The following is a 24,352-nucleotide window of genomic DNA, read 5'->3' on the forward strand; positions in this document are numbered from 1 at the left end:
ACGGATCTTGGACCTCCAGAAAGTGTCCACAGCATGGGTGATTGACAAGTTCATGGCCTAAGTAGAAGGAGATGAGTTATACAGCTCTCGTTACATGCAGTTCAACTTTTTGGGTGATTATGCAGAAAGTTTGAAGTTCATCTCCTTCTACCTTAGGCCATGAACTTATCAATCACCCCACGTAAAAATCTTCAATGAAGATATTTATTATATTTTTGCCAAATGCCAAGTACAAATGTCTAAATAAGAATTTTTACACCAAACTCCAACCTATGATACCATAATTTGATACATTTCTACATGACCAACCATCTTTGTCAGACCCTTATTTTTAACTAGAATATTTATAAGCAATAGTATTCAGAGGAAAGATATTACTTTACTTCCATGTAGCCAGTTCAAATAAATGCTAAGATACAATTTGTATTGTTTTGAAAATTCAAATGGACTCACCTGCACTCTTTTCCGCACATCCTGTAGATTATGCTCAAGAATCTGCTGCTTCTCAGTTACTACAGAACTGTGATGCGGTGACTGTCCAGGTTGCTTTAGAAACAAAATGCATATATTTTCAAAGCAATGAAAAGGTAAATGTGTGGAATATGTAGAATGCACAACTGAATCCCGGAATAAATGCGAAATAACAAGACCAAGCATAATTAAGGTTGTTAGTTCTTTAAGACAACTGAGAAAAACAATAGGGGTGAATGGACAGAATCCTGCTTTTCCTCCAATAGCAATTATGTCAAGTTTTGATAATGCCAATCACTCTTAAATAGCTGTGAATATATTTTACTTGCACCCTTCAGGACACATTTCTAGAAAATTAACAAATAGAAGCTCATTCTGCCATTCAAAATGACCACATGGCTGATCTTTCACTACAGCACCACTCCAAGTATGGTCAAACCAGAGTTCTGGAGAGCTGCAACATTACCTTGTATGATCCTCACACCATACACTTTCTTAACCACCCTGTCACATGGCAACTTTGAAGGATCTATGGACTTGAACTCCATGATCCCTCTGTTTCTCCACATCCCAAGAATCCTGCACTTTTACAAGTGCATCACATCATCCTTTTCCAGATTAAGTTCCATCTACCACTCTGTCCAGTTCTGCATCCTAATTATATCCCGTGTAACCTATGAAAAACTTCCACACTATCCACAACACCGCCAACCTTAGTGTCATCTGAAAACTTACTAATTCATCCTTCTGCTTCCTCATCCAAGTCATTTACGTTTTCCCCAATCTAATTTAATAACTTCCAAAGTTGCACCTTATCAAAAGCTGAAAGTCCAACTCACCAGGCCCACTGGTTCCTCTATCTAATGTTCACTACAATCACCCCCCAAAAAAACCAACCGATTCATCAAATAGATTTACCATTCATTAATCACTGCTACATCCTATTACTATCTTCCAAATGACCTGTTATGACTTCCACAATAAAAGACTACGTGATCTCTTCTTCTGACATCAGGCAAACTGGGCTACGGTTCCACATTTTTTCCCCGCCCACATATTTTTCTTTTTAAAATGTCACAGTGATACATTTGCTAATTTCCAATCTGTGGCATTGCAGCAAATTTATGAAGTCTTGGAGGATAATAATCAGTCCCCTCAAATTTTATCTCTTTCAAAGCCTTGGGATCAAGATAATCAGACACTAAGAATTATATATAATATTGGAGAAGTTATTTTTTCTTCTCCAATACTATTGTCATAATAATGCTAATTAACTTCTGTTCTTTCTTCAATCTCCATCTGTTGTTCTTAACTATTTCCAGGAGGGTTTCTGCAGTTTCTTTAATGAAGATAGAAAATATGCTTAATTTCTCCTCCTTTTTCTTAATACACTTTCTCCTACTTCAGTCTTAAAGGAGCCACATTAACTTTTGCTTCTCTTTCCATCTATAGAAGCTTTTGCTGCCTGATTTTACATCTTTGCTCTGGCTAGAATAGTCTCATATTCTACTTTACTTTCCCTATGAATTCCTTGAACCCCCTTTGATCATATCCTAGACTCTCTCAATCCTTAGCTGACTGATCTGCTTTCACAAACAAAACTTAACTTGTGCTTTTCCTTAGCTTCTCATTAGCTATGAATAAACCTCGGGTTGTGTGCTTTAGAAACAGGATAGTTATTTGCTATAAACAGTATAAACTCTTGAAATAATTTTAATGTGGTTAACTTGTGCTTCATGCATTTTTAAAATTTTCTCCTTTGCTTTCATCCCATCTACATTGGAGGTTCTGTCACAGACCACAATAAACTGTTCTTTCTCTTCCTACTCCATGGAGACTGAGCTGCAAATAACAGAGCACATCCTGCTAACTATAACATTCTCTATCACCAGTATATTCTGTTTCATTCATTCTTCCAGTTTCAGTTGAACACAGAAGTACATTGTATAAAATGTGAATGCTGCTGCTAAAGAATACATTCATATTACTATTTGAGGGCAAAATATTTCAACAACTTTATTTAGACAGTTTACCTGTGAGACAGATGCAGCAACTTGAAGGAGACGAGCTTCTTCCCATAGGCATCTTGCTATGATTCGTGCAATTTCCATTGGCCTCTCCAAATACCGATTCTGAAAAAAAAAGTAATGATTATTAGCAAGTTACACTGGACAACAAAGATATTGCATCCTGAATACTTTTGGGTGCATCTTACGGAATGTGGGCTGCCGATCATGAAAAAATCACCATGAAATTTCTCTATCATGCACCAGTTTTTTTTAAAATCACCGATATTTGTTATTTCAATTCATAATTCCGTCAATTGAAATGTTGCCCACAATGTAAGCTGAAAAGTTTTTTTTATCTTGTCCAGGCATGCCGGGGCAGGCTTAGGCAGGGTGGATTCTGCATGGCAGGACAAGTTTCAGAGAGGCTATAAAAGCATCACAACTACATTGTTCTATGCATTGCATTTACACGTATATCAGTTTGCGATCATATTGATGCGCATGCTCTATGCGCATAGCATACTGTGCGTATTTATTATAATAAAGTAATTGTATTTTCAGGAATATTTGTCACAGCAAGATGTTTTGCCAATGTTGCGACAGCCGCGATACCTTCTGGTATACTTGTGTTGAGTATACGCTTAAATCTCAAAGACGGAGCATGACTCTTATTAAGAAAACCTTAAAGCTCTACTTGCGTGTAAATTTGGCGACCAAGACAAAACCTAAGATCCTCACATTTGTTGCGCAACATGCGCTGTCAATCTTAGAGTTTGGCTCAAAGGTACTTGAGAAGCAATGCCATTTGCTGTTCTGATGATATGGCGAGAGTAAAAGGATCATGTGACAGACCACTACTTCTATCTGACTAGTGGTTTCTCTGCTAAAAACAAGAAATCCATTGAATCTTCCTTCAGCCATGAGACCTCTGCTGCACGACAATAGTCTTCCAGTGCCGAAGCCATGAAGTCTAGAGGAGGCAGACGAAGATGCCACGATGTACAAGCCCGGAATGGAAAAGCAACACTGATACAGATTTTGAACCCTTTATATTGAGGGAGCCTCATCTGATAACACAATCTGAGTTAAATGACCTGGTCAGAGACTTGTGTTTATCAAAAGCAAAAGCAGAATTACTGGGTTCACGACTGCAAGGATGGAATCTGCTGTCACCAGGCACAAAAACTTCCATGAAGGTTTTCGGTATTTGAGACAGACGTTTCCCAGGATAACTGATGCCAAGATTACGGAAGGCAATTTTGATGGCCCACAAATTAAACAGGTCATCACAGGTAATTCGAAGAACTTCTAGTGGGACCAGAGAAGGACGTTCAAGGACGCTGTTGAAAATTTTCTTGGCAACTACAGAGCACCAAGCTACGTGCAGCTGGTTGATAACATGCTTCAAGCATGCAAAACCATGAGATGCAACATGTCAGTAAAGCTTCATTTTCTGTGTTCCCATTTAGACTTCTTCCCTGCAAATCTTGGCATTGCCAGTGATGAGCATGGTGAAAGGTTTCACCAGGACATTACGGTGATGGAGAAAAGGTATCAGGGCAACTGGAATCCTTGCTTGGGTGATTATTTTTGGACACTGAAGCGAGAAGCCTCAGACATGGAGTACAAACAAAAATCATTAATAAGACATATTTAGCTTAGCTAGCAAAGCATCAGCACCATTATGCAATTAAGCACATTATGTTCAATAAAACTTAATTTCTTGTTTCTCCAAATTCCTACTGATACAAGTAGTCTGAAATTAAATTTGTGTTCAGCTTCTAGCAGTCTACCATAAACAAAAAAATTTTCAGAGGAAGCAACACTTTTGAAAAAAATTTGCTGTCCACTGTTATTTTCCACAAGGCAAGACAGTTCTTGTGAGGCTTTAGGGTTCTGACCTTTACTGCCCCTCATTCTTTGGGGAAACCTTCTGTTTTCATGGATGCTTGGAAACAGCAAGAAATGCAGATTGTTTATTGCATATATTCTCTGATATTAAATGGAACTATTGAAAAAATGAAGCAATCAAAATTTTGTTTTGGTGGTTTATTAAAGTGATTTTTAAAAACTGATGGTCACAATGCACATCCAATGAAAACTTAAAGACAGATGAAGAAAGTTATGTGACAAATTTCCAGATGACCAACTACAGCAGCGTCAGGAACCTCTTACTAGATTCTTTCCACTTTAACCTTGACAATTTACTAGTGTAACCCCATGAAAGTGTTAAAGCAATTGGATATTCTAAGCAGAAACCTTGAAAATTTTAATTACCAAAAGTTAGCGTCACTGTCTCAAATACACTTCATTTCCTCTACAAACTTCTACTACACTGGAGAAGTATAACATTAATCATAAATGGAAGCCATTCAAGGCAAGTATCAACGACGCTTGCAAATGGCATCATTCTAAGTTACATTTAAATAAAAAAAAACTTGTTAAATTTTAACCAAGCCTTTGCAGGGATTCATTGTTGAAGCTCAACATATGCTTAAGGAGATTAAATATGGGCTGTGTTATTCAGGCCATAAAGTACAGGCCTAATCAGCATCAGTTATTCACTGCAAAGAATATCAGCTATTATATTGAAACTATCCACACTCATCTTTAATTATATATTCATTCACCAACAGTAGATAAATACCTGGAGGTACTGCTTGATCTTCCGCAGATTATGCTGATACAAGACATTGGATTCTTGCAAAAATCTGCTGTACTGTTGGTCAATCTCACCCAACAGATTGTGGAATACCAGTGTAGCATGTGATTCCTTACTGGCAGCATATGCCCTAGAATGTTAAACAGTTATTTCAATGGCAAAATTAACTCGTTATCACCACATTGGTATCTTCATTATAAAATTAATATTCTGGATAATAGCAACCAAAATAAATTAAAACAAATTCAGAGAGATCTAAAACTAAAATCAAAACAAATTTATTGAAAGATGTGCAAAAGAAAATCAAAATATATGGCAAAATTTCAAAACTGCACGAAAAGGAGTTTTCCAGATATTTGACATTCTATAACATTCACATGCTTTTGATGATACAAAGGTGTTGCCTGTGATTTTCCATAGAACTGTTCCTGGTTTGTGCAGTATTTTGGTCTTCCCGCATTCCAGCCTTCACCACCACACCCCCAAACCATGCACACAAATTGAGTTTTTAAACAAGTTCCACAATGATTATGCACGTAGAATAAGAGATCTTAAAAAAAATCCTAGATTGCATTTTAGTAGCATAAACAATTAATCAAAGATCAACTTTATTTGCTATATACATTTACATGTATTAGGGTTTGCTAAAGAATTATATATAAACAATCTAAAAGTTAGAGTATGGACATGGAATAAAATGTGCATAAATACATAAATACTAGCATGTATTCACAATGTAAACAACATTATAAAAAGAGGTTTAAAGTGTTTACAATGCAGTGCCTGAGGTAATAGATAGAGGTGCTGGGGTGGGTGGGGGGAGGGCTAACTACATAGTTGATCAGAAAAACTGCTTGAGTGGAGAAGCTTTTAGATGGTGTGAAGTTTTTGTTTTAATACTCCTTTCCAGAAGGGAGCTTTTGGAAAAGGCAGTTCACTGGGTGGGTAGTGCCCACAATAATTTGTTCTGCTCACATATAAGTTCTGCAGTGATGGCAGACTGCTGTCCAGACAGGTCACTGTCGTTTTCACATACTGTAAGAGGATGCCGCACCAAACCAGACAGTAATGGCTGATGTGAGCATGCTCTGTATGACGGCAGTGTAGAATTGCACCAGTAAGTGCTGGGGAGGATGGAATTTTACCAACTGCCGCAAGAAGTACATCCTCTGCCAAGCCTTCTTTTAAATGAAGGAGATATGGATCTCCCAATGAGGTTTTGCAAAATAACGATGCCCAGGAACCTGAATGTTGAAACATGCTAACTTTATAGCTGTTGTTGATGAGAGGATTGAGTAGAGACATTTCTCCTGAGGTCGATATGCAATCTGCGCAGTTTTGAGGGCATTCAGCTCCAAGTTGTTGTGATTGCACCAGGACACGAGCTTGCTAATGGAAGCCGCAGTGGAGTATTAAAAACATTAATCTTTGAATAACAATAAATATTCAATCACTCAGTGGGCAATCACAGCATAAAGCATACTTGCAAAAGGCAGCAGGCCCTAGACCAAAGAACTGGCAGCACAGTCAATTGATCTGTGTTTATCTTTAAAATATTTTAACGCATTTGGTTTCATAACCTCAACCCATAACAGTCCTCAACAGAGTTGTCATACATACCAATCCTGAGTTTCAATCCAGGCTGCCAGAAACTGCCTCAGCTCCATAGGAAAGCTGTCACTATAAAGTTGGTGCAGTTGCTCCAGATACCTGGTATCCAACTGTTGTAACTGATTCCACTGTGCCATCGTATGAAGGTATTATAGAAAGCTGAAATAAAAGCAAGAAATTAGAAAAGGTGACAAGTAGCAAGATAACAAGTTTTCTCATAAATTCAACAAGTCCTGTCCCTAAAGTACATTTCACTCAGAACTTTCAGAATGCACATTGCAGTCCAAAGAAATACCTCTTTTAAGGTTTAAGGCGTCTTAATGCCTATATTTTCAATTTTCCTAGAATAGTGCAATAATCTCCTTCAGCAGGTTTTGCAAACCCAAAGATATATTTTAATTTATAAAATCCATGACATGGAATTACAGTAACACTGAACATCCTGGAAATGATGCAAACCTTCAAACAGAACTGTAGGCACTATGTATATTTCCAAACAACTGTCATTTTAGGGAAACGTTAAACTTAACTGATGGCTTCCCATCTTCATATACAGTCGTGTGTATTCTAAATAAAATTTCTACTACTTAGCAGAATTAAATTTATCACTGACATACAATGTGAAATCTGTTCTTTTGTAGCAGCAGTACAAAGTTGTAAACAATCTAAATTTCAAAGCTAAATAGTGAAAAGGAAAAATTAGTAGTTTTCATGGATTCATGGACCTTTTAGAAATTTGATGGCAAAAGTGAAGAAACTGTTCCTAAATCACTGATTGTATGTCTTCAGGCTCCTGTACATCCATCCTGATGGCAAAAATGAGGAGGGCATGTCCCGGGTGTCAAGGTTACTTAACAACGGATGTCGCCTTAAGGCGCCACCTCAAAAATGTCCTCAATGGTGGAGAGGGTTATGCCCATAATGGAGCTGATTGAGTCCACAATCCTCTGCTGCCTCTTACTATCCTACGCAATGAAACCTTCATATTAGAATGTGATGCAACCAAGCAGTATGCTTTCCATCTATAAAAAAATTTGCAAGAGTCTTTGGTGACATACTAAATCTCCTCAAATAACTTGATGCTGTACATCCTTTCTGTCACTGACCCTCAATGAGGATTGGTGCATGTTCTCCCAACTTCCCCTTCCTGAAGTTCAAGACCTCCCTTGGTCTTGCTAACATTGAGTGCAAAGTTGTTGTAACACAACTCAGCCAGCTGATCTATCTCACTCTTGTATGCCTCCTCAATGTCACCTGGAGATTTAAGTAATGCCAATTGTGTCGCCCACAAATTTAGAGGTGGTGTTTGAGCTCAGCCACAGTCATGGATGCAAAGTGACAGTAGGCCAAGTACACACCTTTGAGGTTTGCTTTTGTTGATCGTCAGCAAGGATATGTTATCATAGATCCATACTGACTGGTCTCCTGATTAGCAAGTCAATGACCCAGCTGAAGAAGGTACAGAGGCCCAGGTTTAGAAGATTCATAATTAATACTGAGGGGATGATGGTATTGAATGCTGAGCTATAATAAACAGCATTGTGACATGCTTTGCTATTGTTCAGATGCTCCAAAGCAGAATTGAGAGCCAGTCAGATTGTGTCCACTGTAGAATTGTGGCAGTAAGCTTATGATAACTTAATGACAATTAATTTCCAGATATTTCAATATCAAAATTTAAATTAAAATGTCAGAAATTGATACAATAGTGTAATTGTGGAGTTCAATGACTTGTTGCTTTTTGTTATTACAGAAAATTACTGAATAATTCTGCAATATTGTTACAGGAAATAAGTTTTTAAGTGAACTAATAAGAATTCTTTACAATTTATTTTTCAAAATGCAGGAGGTGGTAACAACCGAGTCTATTTCAAAGGCAAAGAACTGAGAAAGAAACTAGCAATTTTCAAATACTGCATAGTGTTCCCTACAAAATATTTGATAAATCACTAGTTTTTCCAAAATTCTAAGATACAGAAATTGTTTCAATTGTTAATGGTAGAAATATACAAGTCTTGTATGCTTCAACATACAATATATACATTTTCAAAATGAAACCCAAGTTATTTAAAGGACAATTTCTTTGTTTGTAATTTGTTCTATCTGGTATTATGCTTTTCACTTAGACTAGTTTTACACCTTTGTTTTAAGAAAAGTGTTCTCACCATTAAAAGTAATTGAGAAAGTAGAATGTTTTGGATTTTAGTGCCATTCTAAAGAAGTAAAAATATTTTGGCTGTACTAAGGGATCACTGATTTTCAGAAGGCTTGCTAAATTCAAGTTCCCTCCATATGGATACAAATGATTACGTGGCACTTAATCTTGGCCAATATTTCTCCTTCAGTAAAATTCTTCTGACTTGTACAAACTGCATCCAAAATGACTGAACTGTTCCCTATAACAGTATCACTTTGAAAAGTAATGCATTTTCTGTAAACACTTTTGCATATCCTGAAACTGCAAAATACCTGATAGAATTGCAATTCTTCATAAAAATTACCTACAAAAAGTTCACCTACTCCATCTTGTTTTAAATATTTAACTTCCTATGTTTTCACTCGTTTCCAGCACTAGTGACAATGAAAGAAAAACTGCTAACAACTAAACAAAATGTACAAAATTACTAAACCACAGATAGAAGTCTGGAAAAACCACACAAAAAAATCCTCACAATGGTGCTACACTATTCCATAGTTTCTTCAGAAGGTTTTAGTCACTCAAAAATTGGTCCTGAATAAAAAGGTATACCCACAATGATGTGACAAATGTTAAATAGTACTAGACCCAGATTCATTCTATTTATAAATAGGAAATAAGTCTGAAAACTTTTGATCTTGCAAAGCCACAGGAAAATAACCCGTGAATCACAAAGTACAGTGATGTGTCACTAATTAAAACCAAAACCAAGGGCAGTCTTCAGCTCCATAACAGAGAATTTTTTTTATTTAACAAGATGCACAATTATGAATTCTTATTTTAAAACTGTGCAATCTCCTATTCCCCCAGGTAGGGGGGAAGATATTTAGGGTGAGAAGGGCAAGGGACACAAAGGGAAAGTTTCTTCCCATTTGGAGGGTGGTGAGAATATGGAATGAGACAGATACAATAGCATAATCTGAATAGGTACTTGGAGAGGGAAGGCAGGGCTTAGAGGGATATAGGCAAAATGCAGAAAATTGGACTAGCTGGTTGGTCATCGTGGTCAGCATGGACTCCGAGCTGAAGGACCTGTATCCATGCTGTAATGCTCTATGACTCTAGAGAAGAAATCAAATTTACAGCAAAATGTTCATCCCACAGTACAGATATATACTGCTTAGTAAGTTGATTGGTCAGTGTAAATTGCCCTGTGATTAGGCTAGTCTAAATTGTCGGCATGTGGGTGGCGTGGCTCATTTGGGCCGGAAAGGACTGTTTTATGCTGATCTCTAAATAGATAAATACATTTAAAGTAACACATGCAAAAGAACTTGCGCAGCATTAGCCAAAGGACAGGAGACTCCAATGAAGAGTTGAACTGCACCATTAAAACAGGAAAGTATAAGGTAACTTTACACAAATCCCATTGTCAGAAATTCATTTAGACTGCAAGTATTCAGATGCAGGGCATAAGCACAGCTTCTCTGAGAAATTGATATCAAAGCATTTTTTTTCTACCCCGGTTGTTGGGGATGGAGAGTGGACTTCATGTCTAAACTCAGATGAAACTGATAATCAAGTAACTGAATAATGTCCGTTTCAAATGCCAACTAAAAATAGCACAAAGTAAAAGTTTGACACGAAAAACCAAAATAAAACACTGCCCAGTGAAACATAAGCTTTTTCTAAATGTTCTTGTTATGCTGTACAAATGCTTATAAAATTTCATATGAAAACAAAACAGTTTAATAGGTCAGAATCGACTGCAACTTCCTGTTAGAAAGGTAAATTCCCCAGCTAACGTATGTTTACAGCTATTTTCCATGATATTTACATCACTCTGAGTAGGCAAATAAGTTTCTTAAACGTTCAGTCCTTTGAAAAATACCTACACCCAAAGACAATCGAAATTCCCAAATCAGCAATGTGAACATTTTAAAATAATTTACTACCCAAGATGTAGGGTTTTGGGGAAAACCCCCACTAAAGCTAATGAAACCAACAGCAGGTTGTGTTTTCCCAGTGGGTGACATTAAAATCACATAATTCATAGTCATGTAACAAAAAGATACATAATGTGTATGTTCTAGAGTCAAATTAATGTATTCCTGGAAATTTGCAATATTAGAAATTCATTCGTGGAATGCAGATGTTATTAGCAAAGCCAGATCTTACTGCCCATCTTTAACTGATCCTTGAATTTAGCTACTTACCAAACCAACTTGGAGGGCAATACTGAGTTGGTCACATTTATGCCCCCAGACCCATCAAATAGCCAGACTAGTTAAATGGTGTATTTCCTTCAAAAGAAAGTAGCGAGTCTGGCTGTTTTAAAAATATATTAAGTTTATGATCGCCACTATACCAGCTTCTTTTTTTAAAAAACTATCCTAAATTTAAACTACTTGAATTTAACTTGTTTTTCTGATTTTGAGAGATTCAAATACATCCTTTATCAATGGCCCAGGCCTCTGAATACTAATACAGTAGCTAACCAAAATGCTACTGTCAATGATACCCAATATGAACTGTCCAAAATTTGATCTACAAAAGGGATGCAGGCCAAGTCAGAATATTGCCCCATTTACAGGGATCATGAACAAAAGCAATATATATGCCAGGCTACTGCTCATCGATTACAGGTAAACAAACATTATCCTCAGTACTAATTAGTAAACTTCAAAACCTAGGTCTCTTTACTTCCCTATGCATCTAGATCCTCGACTTCAAGTATAGATTGTTATCATCTCCTCCAATGGCAATCGACACAGGCGCACCTCAAGGATGTGTGCTTAGCCCACTACTTTACTCTCTCGACACATAATTGTGTGGTTAGGGACAGCTCAAACTGCACCCAATACATTTGTTGATGACATCACTGTTGTTAGCAGAATCCCAGTTGACAACCAGGTGGCATACAGGAGTGAGATTGATCAGCTGGTTGAGTAGTGTCACAACAACATCAGCAAGACCAAAGAATTAATTGTAGACTTCAGAAAGGGGAAGTTGGGAGAACACCCACAAGCCCTAATTGAGGTGTCAGTAGCAGCAAGGGTGAGCAGCTTCAAGTTCCTGAGCATCAACATCAAGATCTATCCTAGGTCCAACACACTAATGCAATCACAAAGGAGGCATCCAGCAGGTCTACTTCATGAGGAGATTTGGTATGTTACCAAAAACTCTAGCAAACTTCTACAGATGTACGATGAAAAGCATTCTGACTGGTTGTATCAAAGCCTAGTATGAAGTCCCCCACGTGCAGGATTGAAGGAAGCTACAAGTAATTGTAGACTCAGCCAGCTCCATCAAGGACATCTTCAAAAGGTGGAGCCTCAAGGTGGCAGCATTCATCTTTAAGGACTCACCATCTGGGACATGCCCTCTTCTCATTACTATCATTTACACTCCACATTTTACATTCTCCTTTGCCATCAGATTTCTGAACAGTCCATGCACACTTGCTACTCCTCTTTTGCATTATTTATTTATTGTACTTGAGTAATTTTATGTCCTGCACTGTGCTGCTCCACAAAACAACAAAGCAATAAAAAACACGCAACCATGAAACAGACAATGACATTGCCCCAATCTACATTGATTACATCATTTTATTTTTAATTGTGAACTCCAATTCATGCATCATGTGCCATTAAGAGATTTGTTGATTTCTTGTATACAGTAGATCCCAAATTAAATTACACAACATTTTAAAAAGGTAATTTGCCAGGCTTCTATCAGTTAACTCAACTTTAAGACCCAAAATTGAAATATCGATTTTTCTCGTTTGTTATGAGCAATTTGATGTGACCTTCAGTTTCAATTTTGACATACAAAACTAAGTCAAGAGTAATTCAGTGAGGGCAATACCTACTTACTTTCTGTGAATTAAAGGAAGAAAACCTTAAAATTACTCAGCTGTGATTCACCAATGACAAAGATACCTACAGTCTAAAAGCAGCAATACTATTGCACTATTTGAAGTGGGATTTTTTTTTAAAAAGGGAAATTCTAAAACGATTCAAACTTTTGAAGAACTATTTAATATTCACATAAGACATCCTATAAAAGCACACCAAGTGCAAGGTCACCAAACATCAAAATACAATACATCTTGCAATAAAAGCCATAAACAAAATGCACTAATGCATAATGAAGCTATGAGGGGTGATTGATAAGTTCATGGCCTAAGGTAGAACGAGTCAATTTTAGAAAACCTAGCAAATTTACTTTTCACCATCGTCCCCTCCTACATTTACACACTTAGTCCAGCAGTCGTGGAGCATACGGATCTTGGACCTCCAGAAAGTGCCCACAGCAGGGGTGATTGATAAGTTCGTGACCCAAGGTGGAAGCAGATGAGTTATACTGCTCTTGTTGCATGCACATGCTGGTCAATTATGAGTGAATATGCAGAAAGTTTGAAGTTAATAACTCATCTCCTACTTAGGCCACGAACTTTTCAATCACCCCGATGAGTTATTAACTGATGAGTTATTCACATACTCTTACTCCCTTTCCCCAAAATCACCAACACATCTTTTTTAAAACAGTACTTCACAACTTAAATTTTAATTTCTACAAGATAAAAAGCATTCACCAAAATTAACATATGCAGACTAATTTACAATGTATTCGTTATTTTCACTTGTGCTGAAGCAGTTAAGAAATGAAAGTTTACATCTGAAAATACTACTCAAAACTATTTCATATTAAGCATGAACAAGATTGGATTTAGAGTCTGCAGAGAAAGTGACCAATAGTCAGTGACAATTTTAAATGCAAGCACAGCTGAAACAATTGATCAATGACAATTTGATTGAAATTGAGAAACACAAATTGGTGCCTCCAACAAAGGTACAGACATAAGACTCAAGTGCTAGGTTCCTTTGTTACTCCTGTTATCTGATGATCAACAAGTTTTTTTTGTGTGTAAGGACAGACAAGCCTTGGTAGACTGGCAATCTACAAACATGATTGTCAAACTGAAAGTGAATAGGTGTCAATGGTACACATGAAAGCAGATAAAAAGCAGTAGGCTTACTCCAACTGGCATTGTGGCAACACATCTCTAAATTATTTCCCTAATGAGACACACAAGCAACCCAAAAGAAACATTGTGCAACAACGTTTCTATACATTACTTTTGCTGACACTATACAATCAGTTGAACTAAATGGAGAAATAAAACAAACTAAGCTGTAACCCTACAGGAAATCAGTACTTTGAAATGCAAACTATGTTAGAGAGAACAGAATTTCACAGAGAAAAAGAATCAAAGACAAATATAATAGGCTGAAAATGTATAAATTTGAAAACTTTCATCCATTTAACACTTTAACATTAGCAAAAACACAGTTGCAAAGATTTTCCTTTATTTACTGCGGGACTAGACATTGCCAACAGTGATGAACATATTTTGATTTACTTCTGTAATTACAGAGAGGAATGCAAGTTTAGACATTAAGCTTTAGGAGTGTAGGTGATGAGAGGAAAAGGGGATTAGGACAAAAAAAGGGAAGTAATTGAACTGAAGACAGAGGTCGGAGGTATGAATTTGATATGGTGCTTACGAAATGAGTACTAAAAAATGTCAGCCTAGATTGCATTTTAATATAATGAAATAAAAAAGTAAATGTAACAAGACCCACACCAATGAAGGAAGTATAAAAATATACGAAGGCAAGTGGAATCACCTTCATATTTGTAGATTTTGTTGAATGACGTGTTTAAGAGTGAGTAAAGTCATCAACTCAAAAGATATGCTTCTCCACAGAACATGCACAACTCAGTTATTTCCAAAATATTGTTTATATTTCATAATTTCACTGCCTACAATATACTTTGCATTCCAAAAAGGTACTAGACACAGACAATCATCAAAGGGGCTTTGGATGCTTCAACCTGAGATGCACTAGGCTGTGGTAAAACCTTTGAACACACACACCCTCAAGAAGTCACATGTAATAATTATTCAGAAACTGGGAGCACTTCCTTAAACACAAATTTAGATATCTGTGCGGATAATCCAAGACATTCTATATACCAAAAGAAATCAACGGTCTTTGGCTTGATAGGGCCTCATTCTTTGCTTGGTTTCCTTTTTTGTTTATCTCTGGGCTTTCCAGAACTAGAAATTCTAGCCAAACCAATTTCTTTATCTTCTGACCCATATTCATTTCACACACATTTAATGGTGAGGGCAAAAAAAAGGAAATGAAAATAAGTTTATACATTGCATTTGCAAAGAACAACATCAAGCTGATAAGTTTTAATTATGTTTGTTTTGTTAAAAATAAACTAGAGAAAAAAGTATTTTCCCCCAGGGTAAGAGTGCTAAAATGGATCAATGCCCTTTAGCAGAGCCCCAATATACATTCTCTATTCCACAACAGCAGTGAAAACAAACCTGCTGCCATGTCTAGAACAATTATCTTCCATAAAGAAAATTTGACTTGGCCATTAATTACTTTATCCTTAAAAAATTTCAAAAAGTTTGTTCAAACCATTCTGGTTAACACCATCACAGTACCAAAAGCACCCTTCTCAAAAATAACAAATGACAAAACTGTTTACGCCTTCCTTGCCTTTTGGGTCATCTGCAGCTTGACACAATTAACCACCCCATCCTCTAAAACTTATAAGCTCAGGGGTTCCCAAACTTTTTTTTTTAATGCCATGGAAGTTTACCATTAACTGAGAGGTTTGTGGACCCCAGGTTGGGAACCCCCACTCTAACTGTTCAGGAATACTTTGGTTCCATTCTAATCCATAAAGTCATGTGCGGGGGGGGGGGGGGGGGGGAATCACCAGAAATTACTTCTTTATCACTGGTGCTCCTCAACAACTTTTCTTCAGCCCCCTTCAATTTCGCATTCGCATCCACTTTAACATCAGGAAACATGAAATCAGTTTCAATACACATTCTCTTCACCCCTCCAGCTTGAACTTGCTAAACTTGTTAACTCAATATTCTGGTCTGTGAGAACTTGGACAAGGAAAGTTTGGAGGGGCGAGGGCCAAATGAAGGCATATGGGATTACCTCAGTAAGGAATCTTGATCAGCATGGACAAATTAGGTCAAAGGACCTGCTTACAAGCCTTGAGAGACACCATGCAAATGGCAGTAGTTTTAATCTCCAAGAGTTTATAATGGTCTATGTGCTCCTGAAGAGGCCATGAAGAACCATCTATTTGCTACCTTACATTAATCCAAGTGCAAATTTTATGGGGTATTAAAGGAAATCCACTGAGAATGAAGTGAAACTTTCAAAACTCACCCTCTTTTCCTACTTCATTTTCTCCAAATTACTTCAGACATTTGAATTTCAAAGGGGGAAAAAAAAACTGTCTTTCACTGCCATGGAAGGCAAAACAAATGACTTAGCTATAGTATGAATAATTTTAATAAAACAGTACCAAAAAAAAATCAGGTGTCAATAGAATCATTTCCACATTTAGAAGAAATGCAAATAGGGCAAAGTTCATATTTAGCATCAACAGCCAAAAGCGTGCAAATATAGTTGCAAATAGCGATCAATACTATATACCTCAACAGGCAGTGTTGTGTTAATAATCGGCGATTTAATTCTCCTCTGTAATCACATCTTTAAGAATATAATTCATGCTTTACTGGTATACATTTAGAAAGGATCTCCAAGTTTACTGGTTGATCTAATGAGATCTTATCAGCACCCTCTCTGAATTTAACACACTTGTTTCAGTCTTTTCCAGTTTTCACAAATAGTCTTCAACATGAAACATTAACATTTACCACAGATGCTGCCTGAAATGCTGAACGCTTAAAGTGTTTTGCTTTTTTTTCATATTTCCAGCATCTATAGTTTTTGATTGTCATAACGAAACCTGTATTGTGTGTAACCATATTCTTTCATACTTGACTCTTTACCAAAGGGTCATATGGGCCACTCAATTTGAAAGTGGATTAGTTCAACTCTAAGCTCTTGCAATTAATTCTATGCCCAATACAATGGTGAATATCTAATCAGTTCACTCTTCACCCCTCCCCCATTTCCATGACCAGATACATAAAGCACAAGACCTTTCCCCTCTATATCAATAGACTACAGAATAACTAGGTAAAATAAAGCACCAGATTTACAAAATACATTGAAATCAATCCTACTTTTCTCTTATTCTCTAAAGGGTGTAGAATTAAGTTTAAGCAGTCAATAATCACAAGATAGAAAGATCAAAAACTGAACAATCTAGTGGTATATAAGGTTTATAATATGATGTATAATTGGATCAGTAACACGATCTCTAAATAATTTTATTTGCAACTGGGTTTGTTACTGTGCTAATTTTAATGACATTGCCAGTGAATTGGTTGATGGTTAAGGCCATTTTTTGTGCATTGACTTTTGGAGTTGCAGATTTTGTAATAATGCCACTTTCTTATTCTGGTTTCTGTCCCCTTCCCCTTCCTTCCAGTTCCAATTGTTTATTCCCCTCCATAGATGCTGCCTGATTTGTTGAGTTCCTCTAGCATTTCTGTGATACTCAAGATTTTCAAAATCTGCAGAACCTCTTGTGTTGATGTCTAATGGATCTCCTTAATACCTGCAATTCATGCTATAATCTGGGTAAAGCCCCCTTAACAGTGGAAGGAACGTTACCTCACAAGCCACTCACTTGTCTGCATCTTCTGCCCCATTTGTGGAAGAGAATGTGGTTTCCATATTGGCCTAGTTAGCCACCTCAGAAGCCACAAAGCTAGAGTAGAAATTATCCTTGATTCTGAGGTCAAGGATTTAGATGCAAAAGTCACTTCATGAAGCAAGATGTTTAATAGTTGAACAAGTCATTTTTAGAAGTTATAGAATTGTTTTTGAACATAGACCAGTACACACAATGTTGTGTCAACCTTATAACCTACTTTTAGATGTGCTACGTTCTAATTATTTTTGGATTAGTAGATGAGTGAAAAGAAAGAAATCCAGGATCAATCTTATTTGTCTTTCTGCAGAGAAGGTATCTAATGTATTATTTGCAGCATAAAATAACACAATTCTTAAAATTATGTTAAACAAATCTCTGCTGCTGTCAACCTTTTGCTCAATATTACTCTAGTTAAGAAGTGTAATTAAAAACCTCAAAAGGATGAAGTTAAATTATGTGCTTTTTATTTTTAAATCATTATGAAATCTTTTCATTCCACAAGAGTAATGACAATGCAAAACTCAGAATCAAGTTTAATATCACTGGTAAGTGTCATGAAATTTGTTGTTTTGCGGCAACAGTACATTGCAAGACATAATAAAACTAAAATATAATAATAAAAATATATATATATATACACACACATATATAAATTAAGTAGTGCAAAAAGAGAGCAAAAAATATTGAGGTAGTGTTCATTGTCCACTCAGAAATCTGATGGCAGGGGAAAAAGAAGCTGTTCCTGAAACAGCCAGTTTGTCTCTTCAAGCTCTTGTACCACCTTGTTAATTGTAGTAATGAGAAGAGGACGTGTCCTGGGTTGTAGGGGTCCTTAATGATGGATGCCATCTTTTTGAGACATCACCTATTGAAGGTGTCCTTGATGTTGTGGAGGCTAGTGTCCATGATAGAGCTGGTTGAGTTTACAACTTACTACAGCTTTTTCCAATCCTGTGCAGAGGCCTCTCCATACCAGAGAGTGGTGCAACCAATAATGATCTCTGCAGTATATCTGTAGAAATTTGCAAGAGTCTTTGGAGTCAAAACAAGTCTCCTCAAACTCCAAATGAAATATAGCCTCTGCTGTGCTTCTTTCTAATTGCATCAATATGTTGGGCCCAATGTGATGTTGACACCCAGGAACTTGAAACTATTCACCCTTTCCACTGCTGATCCCTTGATAAGGACTGGTGTTTTCCTTTGACTTCCCCTTCCTGAAGTCTACAATCAATTCCTTAATCTTACTGACACTGAGTGCAAGGTTGTTGTTGCAACATCACTCAACCAGCTAATCAGTCTCACTCCTGTACACCTCTTCATCACCATCTGGAATTCTGCCCAATACAGTTGTGGCTTCAGCAAATTTATAGATGGTGTTTAAGTGGTGCCTAGCCACACAGCCATGGGTGTGGAGGAGTGGGTTAAGCACGCACTCTTGAGGTGCACTGGTGTTGATTGTCAGCGAGATGTTATTTCCCATCTGTAGTGACTGTGGTCTCTCGATGAGGAAGTTAAGGATCCAGTTGCAGGAGCCTAGGTTTTCGAGCTTGTTGATTAGAACTGAGGGAATGTTAAACTGTATTTACATTTCAAAGCATGGAATGATTCTAGTTTCCACATTTGTTTCCCCCCCTCCACTCACCTGTACCCACACATACAAGATGGGAACAAAATGCCATTAATGTTCACAAAACTTGATCGTGCCACTAGCGTATCCAAGGGAACTGATTAGTTACTTACTAGTTTAAAAGCTCTGAATATAATCGTATGAACTCATCCCCACACCACTCCCCTTAACAGGTACCTGTAGCAAATGATACCTTTCCAAAAATTATTCAAAACTGAAGCAATACATTAAGTGAATACAAGACCTTAATTTCAGCAGGAGTAAAGTGTTTACCAATTCAAATTCTATGGCTTAAAAATAGGACTTTAAATAGGACTGTAAGTATAATTACAGGGTGTGGAAACATGACATAAGAGCACAAGGAGAGCAAATTAAAAACAAAATACTCAGCAGGCCAGGCAACATCTGAAAGGACGGAAATGGGAGATAATGCTTCTGGTCAAAGATCTTTCATCAAAACCAAGAAAATAGTTAGAAATCCAGTAAGTTTAACATTTCATAAACAGAGCTGTCTGTGATAGGGAAGAAGACAGAACAAGTGACAAATGCTGAAGGGCTGTTAAAATTGTTGAGATTAAGTCCAGTGAGCTATAACAGTTGGCAGCAGAATGGCTAGTTCTGATGAAAGGCTTACTGCCTGCATATGTCACAATTTTTCTCCTCTCCACCATACTGCCAGTCTGCTCAGCATTCACATAGTTCACATTTCCAGCAAATGCAATGTTTCATATTGCACCATTCCAGTGTTGTACCCCCACTTTTCTACTTGTCTCATCTAAATAAAGGAGCTGAAATTCACCAGCCATCACACCAGCATCACAATTTCTGCCAACTCTGTCTCCTCACACATGCTGCATGATCTGCTGAGTATTTCCAGAACATTTCATTTTAATTTCAGATTTTCAGCATCTGCTGATTTCTTGAGTTTTGATGGTAAAATTGAGCAGCTAAACGTCTATTCTAGAGACCATAACCACCTTATTATACAAGTTCAATATGAAATCAACAAATACCATTTGATACACCATCTTTAATGAAAAAGAAAAAAACTAGCTGCAGAATTTAAAATAATTTTGGGCAATGCATCTCACTTTAGCTTAAGTGTTATGAAGAAACTTGTAATATACTCAAATTCCCAGGACTTTTGCAATTTGATGAACAGGGAATGCTGTGGTATTCCTACCCACGAGAAAGTGAACTTGTGGCACTACCAGCAAATGACTGCTAAAAGCAGAATATCCTTCCTCATTCTTGTAAACTGAAGCAAAATACTACACTTCACGTTTTTTGTTTTAGTTTCAAAATCATTTTACAATATTCAGCTTCAATTGTGGACTAAATGAAATTATATTCGACTTGCATTATCCAAATAGCTTGTTTGAAGTGTCAAATTCTGAATTGCACTTCCTCTGACTGACATGTGATACTTCTTCCACACTGAGTTTGTTGCTCTGAGATTAATTAGCATGAGAATACCATACAAACCTGTTCATCTATTAGCAATAGATTTAATACAAAAGTTAACCACAGAAACGTGGTGGTGGGGGTGCATCACTGTAATAGTTTGGGCCCACGTGTAATAATCATTTTTAAGAACAGAACCAACCCCATGTGAAATGGAGATGGAGAAAAATTACTCACTGATTTAAAGAAATGTTATTTCACTTGATCTCCTCAAATGACTAATCAAAATGATCTCTCCACAGCTTTCTCGAGAGACAGGATGTCTTTTCGGTACTCTAATACTGAAAAACAAAATGATTAACAGGGAATCAGATAACAGGAATGAAAATTGATTGGCAGGGGGAAGAGAGGGAGGTGGGAAATGTAATGGCTTAGATTAAGGGGAAATCACTAAAGATCTTGGAAATTCCAAAGACATCTAAATCAACTGAAAAGCAAATAAAAAACTGACAAAAAAGTCATTTTCAAAGCATTTAGTAAGAATTTTTTAAAACCAGCTGACTTATGCACAAAATTCCTTTAACAAACTACAGCAAGTGTTTCATCAGTTATTCTGCAAGATGGACACAGGCTTTTTTTTAAAATCAAGATCATTGAGGGATTACAATGCTAATAAATTTCTCAGATGCACATAAAACACAGTAGGATTTTGCTTGGTATTCAACTATTTCCTGACTTTAATAACTTAGTTATTTTGTGAGAAGCCATTTTCAGTCAGCTGTGTATAACACTCTTTGGTTAGATGGCACTTATTTACAGAAATAAAAACGTTATGGAAAACACAACCAATAAAATCGTAGATTTGTTTAACAATGAAGTTACAAAACTAATTCATCTTTGATTACTTCCAGTTAAATCTCTAGATCACACTATCAAAATAGGTTATTTCTGCATTAAAATGCCAACACTTGTTGAAGCAGCTGTTTATATCATGAAAGTACACAAATACCGCAACAGTTCCATCCTTGCTGTATTACTTTTAACACACACAAACATTACTGAAATATTTATGTAATAGATTAAGAACAGACCAATAAATTAAATATCAAACATGCACTTTCACAACACGCTGGATTCTCAGAAATTCTGCAGCGTTTACTATGCAGTTAAGATAGCCGACCTTCATCACGGAAGTAAACTACCTCCGGGGTTTCTTTTCGTATCTAAGATAATTCAAAAATAACCCAAATTGGATTTGCAAATCTAAAAATATTTTACATGATATAGTAAAGGCAAGTAATCTACTGAACAGGAACACAGTTGTATTGACTTAGAATGCATAAAGCCTCCAACAAATTTCAGATTAACCCTCCACAACCTGCTCCAAGCATCAGAAGCTACTTACTGGAGACAAACAGAACTTACATTTAATTGCGCTCGTCTGTATTATGTTACATTTGTATTTTTTTAAAAAGCTATTATTCATCAAAAAGTTAGTCCAACAGAACTAAACTATAAATGATAAATTGCAGCTCGCATAAATCAACTTCCTTTCACATAAAAGTAGCCACTACTCTTCCTGTAACCGATGGCTGAATGAAAACTTTCAATTAATGTTATCTATAATAAAAAACTTTCCTTTCAATTAATGTTATCTATAATAAAAGTGCAGCGATTTTCACAAGCAAGTAGCCTATTGTTTGTACATAAGACAGTTGATTTGAACATGATTAATTGCGATTTTTTGGGGGTTAGAATTTTCTATATGCCAAATTCCAAGTATCAAAACATAAATACATCCTCACAAAATAAATTATACTTCTCATGCAATTAACACCTCATACCCCTTCCAGAACCATCTTTCGTGGTGACAAGGGAACATCAGGTCTCGGGCCTGTACCAGCACCTACCGGTAGCTCCCGACAAGAGCAACAAAAGTTTCCAGCCTGTCAATCCCAACTTTCTGACACCTCGCACTAGGGCTGAAACATCTTTGCCTCGGTCCACTCGCCGACCAGCTAATATTTTGTCACACAATTGATCCTTTTCGACTTCAAAAAATTCCTGGAAAACCGTTGAATCACAGGTTTCAATGAATATTTTTTGACGCAGTTTCCCTCCCCCCTTTACAAACTTCACTCACAACCTAGCCTGCTCACCTTGATTGACAGTCGAACCGACCGTTTGAAAGCAAATATCTGCATCCTCCCACGAAGTATGACGTAGAATGATAACCAATCGGCGAAGGGCAGAGGCGGGACCAAGGTTGGTTGAGAGGTGCCGAGCATGGGCCCCGCCCCCGCGGCTGTTCCTTTGTGCCTGCTCCCTCCCTCAACAAGTTGCAGAAAGACGTATACGCTGGCGCTTTTGAAAAGGAACTCGAACGGAGGGAGGAACGAAAGGTTTCTGTAATCACCTCAACTGCGAAATCATCTGAGTTCCTGGCAGCGATGACGTATTCGCCTGATCGCCAGTGCCAGAGAACAAATTGATGGGAGTTTTGCTGTCAATCAAATGAATAACCTTTTTCATCTGACGAAAAGAGAAAGTTAATTGCATGTGCCTTTATACAGCATAATGAATGTTTATTAAAGCTAAATTTTAAGCTTCTGACTCGAACTGAGAAAATTGGAAATCTTTTTGAGACAAACTTTGACTATTTCTAATGCAGATAGTATTATTTTATTCTGATAAATTTTGCAAAGCAAAAGAAGAATAAGGCTACATTAATAACAAAGTACGTGAAAATACTAAATTATGTGATAAACTATACCCTATTAATGATTACTCGGCAAATAAAACAATAACGTGGGTCTATTACCACGTTTCTGCAATTATTTCTATAAGGGAATTAAATTAAACTTTTATACACGGTACACTAGTCAATTAATCATCATTTCTAAAAAGCAAGTAAAACTCTTAAATTGAAAATATGTTGATTTTCTGCAGAAAAAACATTTTATAATAGGTTGTCTTTAACGTATTTTCATTTTAACAGATATTAAATATCTGGTTTGTCAGGTTTGGGAGATAATTATAGAGCTGGTAGTCTCATATCAGATCTTAATCACATGTGAAATTATGTATTATATAAGCTTATGTCTGCAGCACATCCTGCAGTATTTGAGCTGAATTCTCAAAATAGGGTCATAACCTACCTAAAGACAATCCTCATGGCTAATATCTCTTTACAAACATACCTATGACACAAAACAGAAAAAAAAACACAAAAACAAATCATTCCCCGATTGCTGAAAGTGACTGAGTAAATTGACAAACCCCACCCTGCCTTTGCATTGTTTCTGAACCAGCTGCCTTTATCCCACTCATTTTGGGATGTATCTGCTGATAAACTCATCTGGCTTTAATCCCTGCATTGCTTGGAATTTGAAAGCCAGTTACAGTACTGCAGCTTGCTGCCTCTTCAGCAGAATGGTGGCTGTGTTTATAGAGACTGCCAACTAGTTGTGCAATCAACAACCTATATTTAGGTTTAGAGATATTTTATTGAGGGAAATTGATGGTGCAACAATATGAATAAACAAATATGTACTCAAATTTAATTACTTAATGGAACATGGTCAGTCAAGCATAATATGCTTAAGTTGACAGGCTTCTCCAAAAATTTCAAATCAGCTTTATTATGTACTGAGACAAATATATCTTTCCCACAATTTTCTTTCCTGGAAGCAGTTTGTGGAGTATGGCCTTGGAGGATCACGCTGGTTCAGTGTCACTAACCACACAAA

The 24,352-nt window shown here is 36.8% G+C and overlaps 1 protein-coding gene across 3 annotated transcripts in view; it reads right to left on the reverse strand.

Moving 5' to 3' along the window:
- Positions 1 to 22,762, reverse strand: part of stat3 (signal transducer and activator of transcription 3 (acute-phase response factor)) — a 44,789-nt gene extending 22,027 nt beyond the window's left edge. For 2 of the 3 annotated variants that reach the window (XM_073071501.1, XM_073071500.1), the window contains exons 1-6: positions 22,514 to 22,762; positions 20,841 to 20,944; positions 6,763 to 6,912; positions 5,128 to 5,272; positions 2,505 to 2,603; positions 454 to 546 (exon numbers count right to left, since the gene is read on the reverse strand). In XM_073071501.1, coding sequence (XP_072927602.1) covers positions 454 to 546; positions 2,505 to 2,603; positions 5,128 to 5,272; positions 6,763 to 6,890 — 465 coding nt within the window. In that variant the 5' untranslated portion in view covers positions 6,891 to 6,912; positions 20,841 to 20,944; positions 22,514 to 22,762. Of the gene's footprint in view, positions 1 to 453; positions 547 to 2,504; positions 2,604 to 5,127; positions 5,273 to 6,762; positions 6,913 to 20,840; positions 20,945 to 22,513 lie in introns of those variants that run through there. The other variant, XM_073071502.1, reaches the window with a different exon arrangement.
- Between the last annotated feature and the right edge of the window lie 1,590 nt (positions 22,763 to 24,352).

The sequence above is a fragment of the Hemitrygon akajei genome, chromosome 18 (assembly GCF_048418815.1).
Source record: "Hemitrygon akajei chromosome 18, sHemAka1.3, whole genome shotgun sequence".
Taxonomy (NCBI): Eukaryota; Metazoa; Chordata; class Chondrichthyes; order Myliobatiformes; family Dasyatidae; genus Hemitrygon; species Hemitrygon akajei.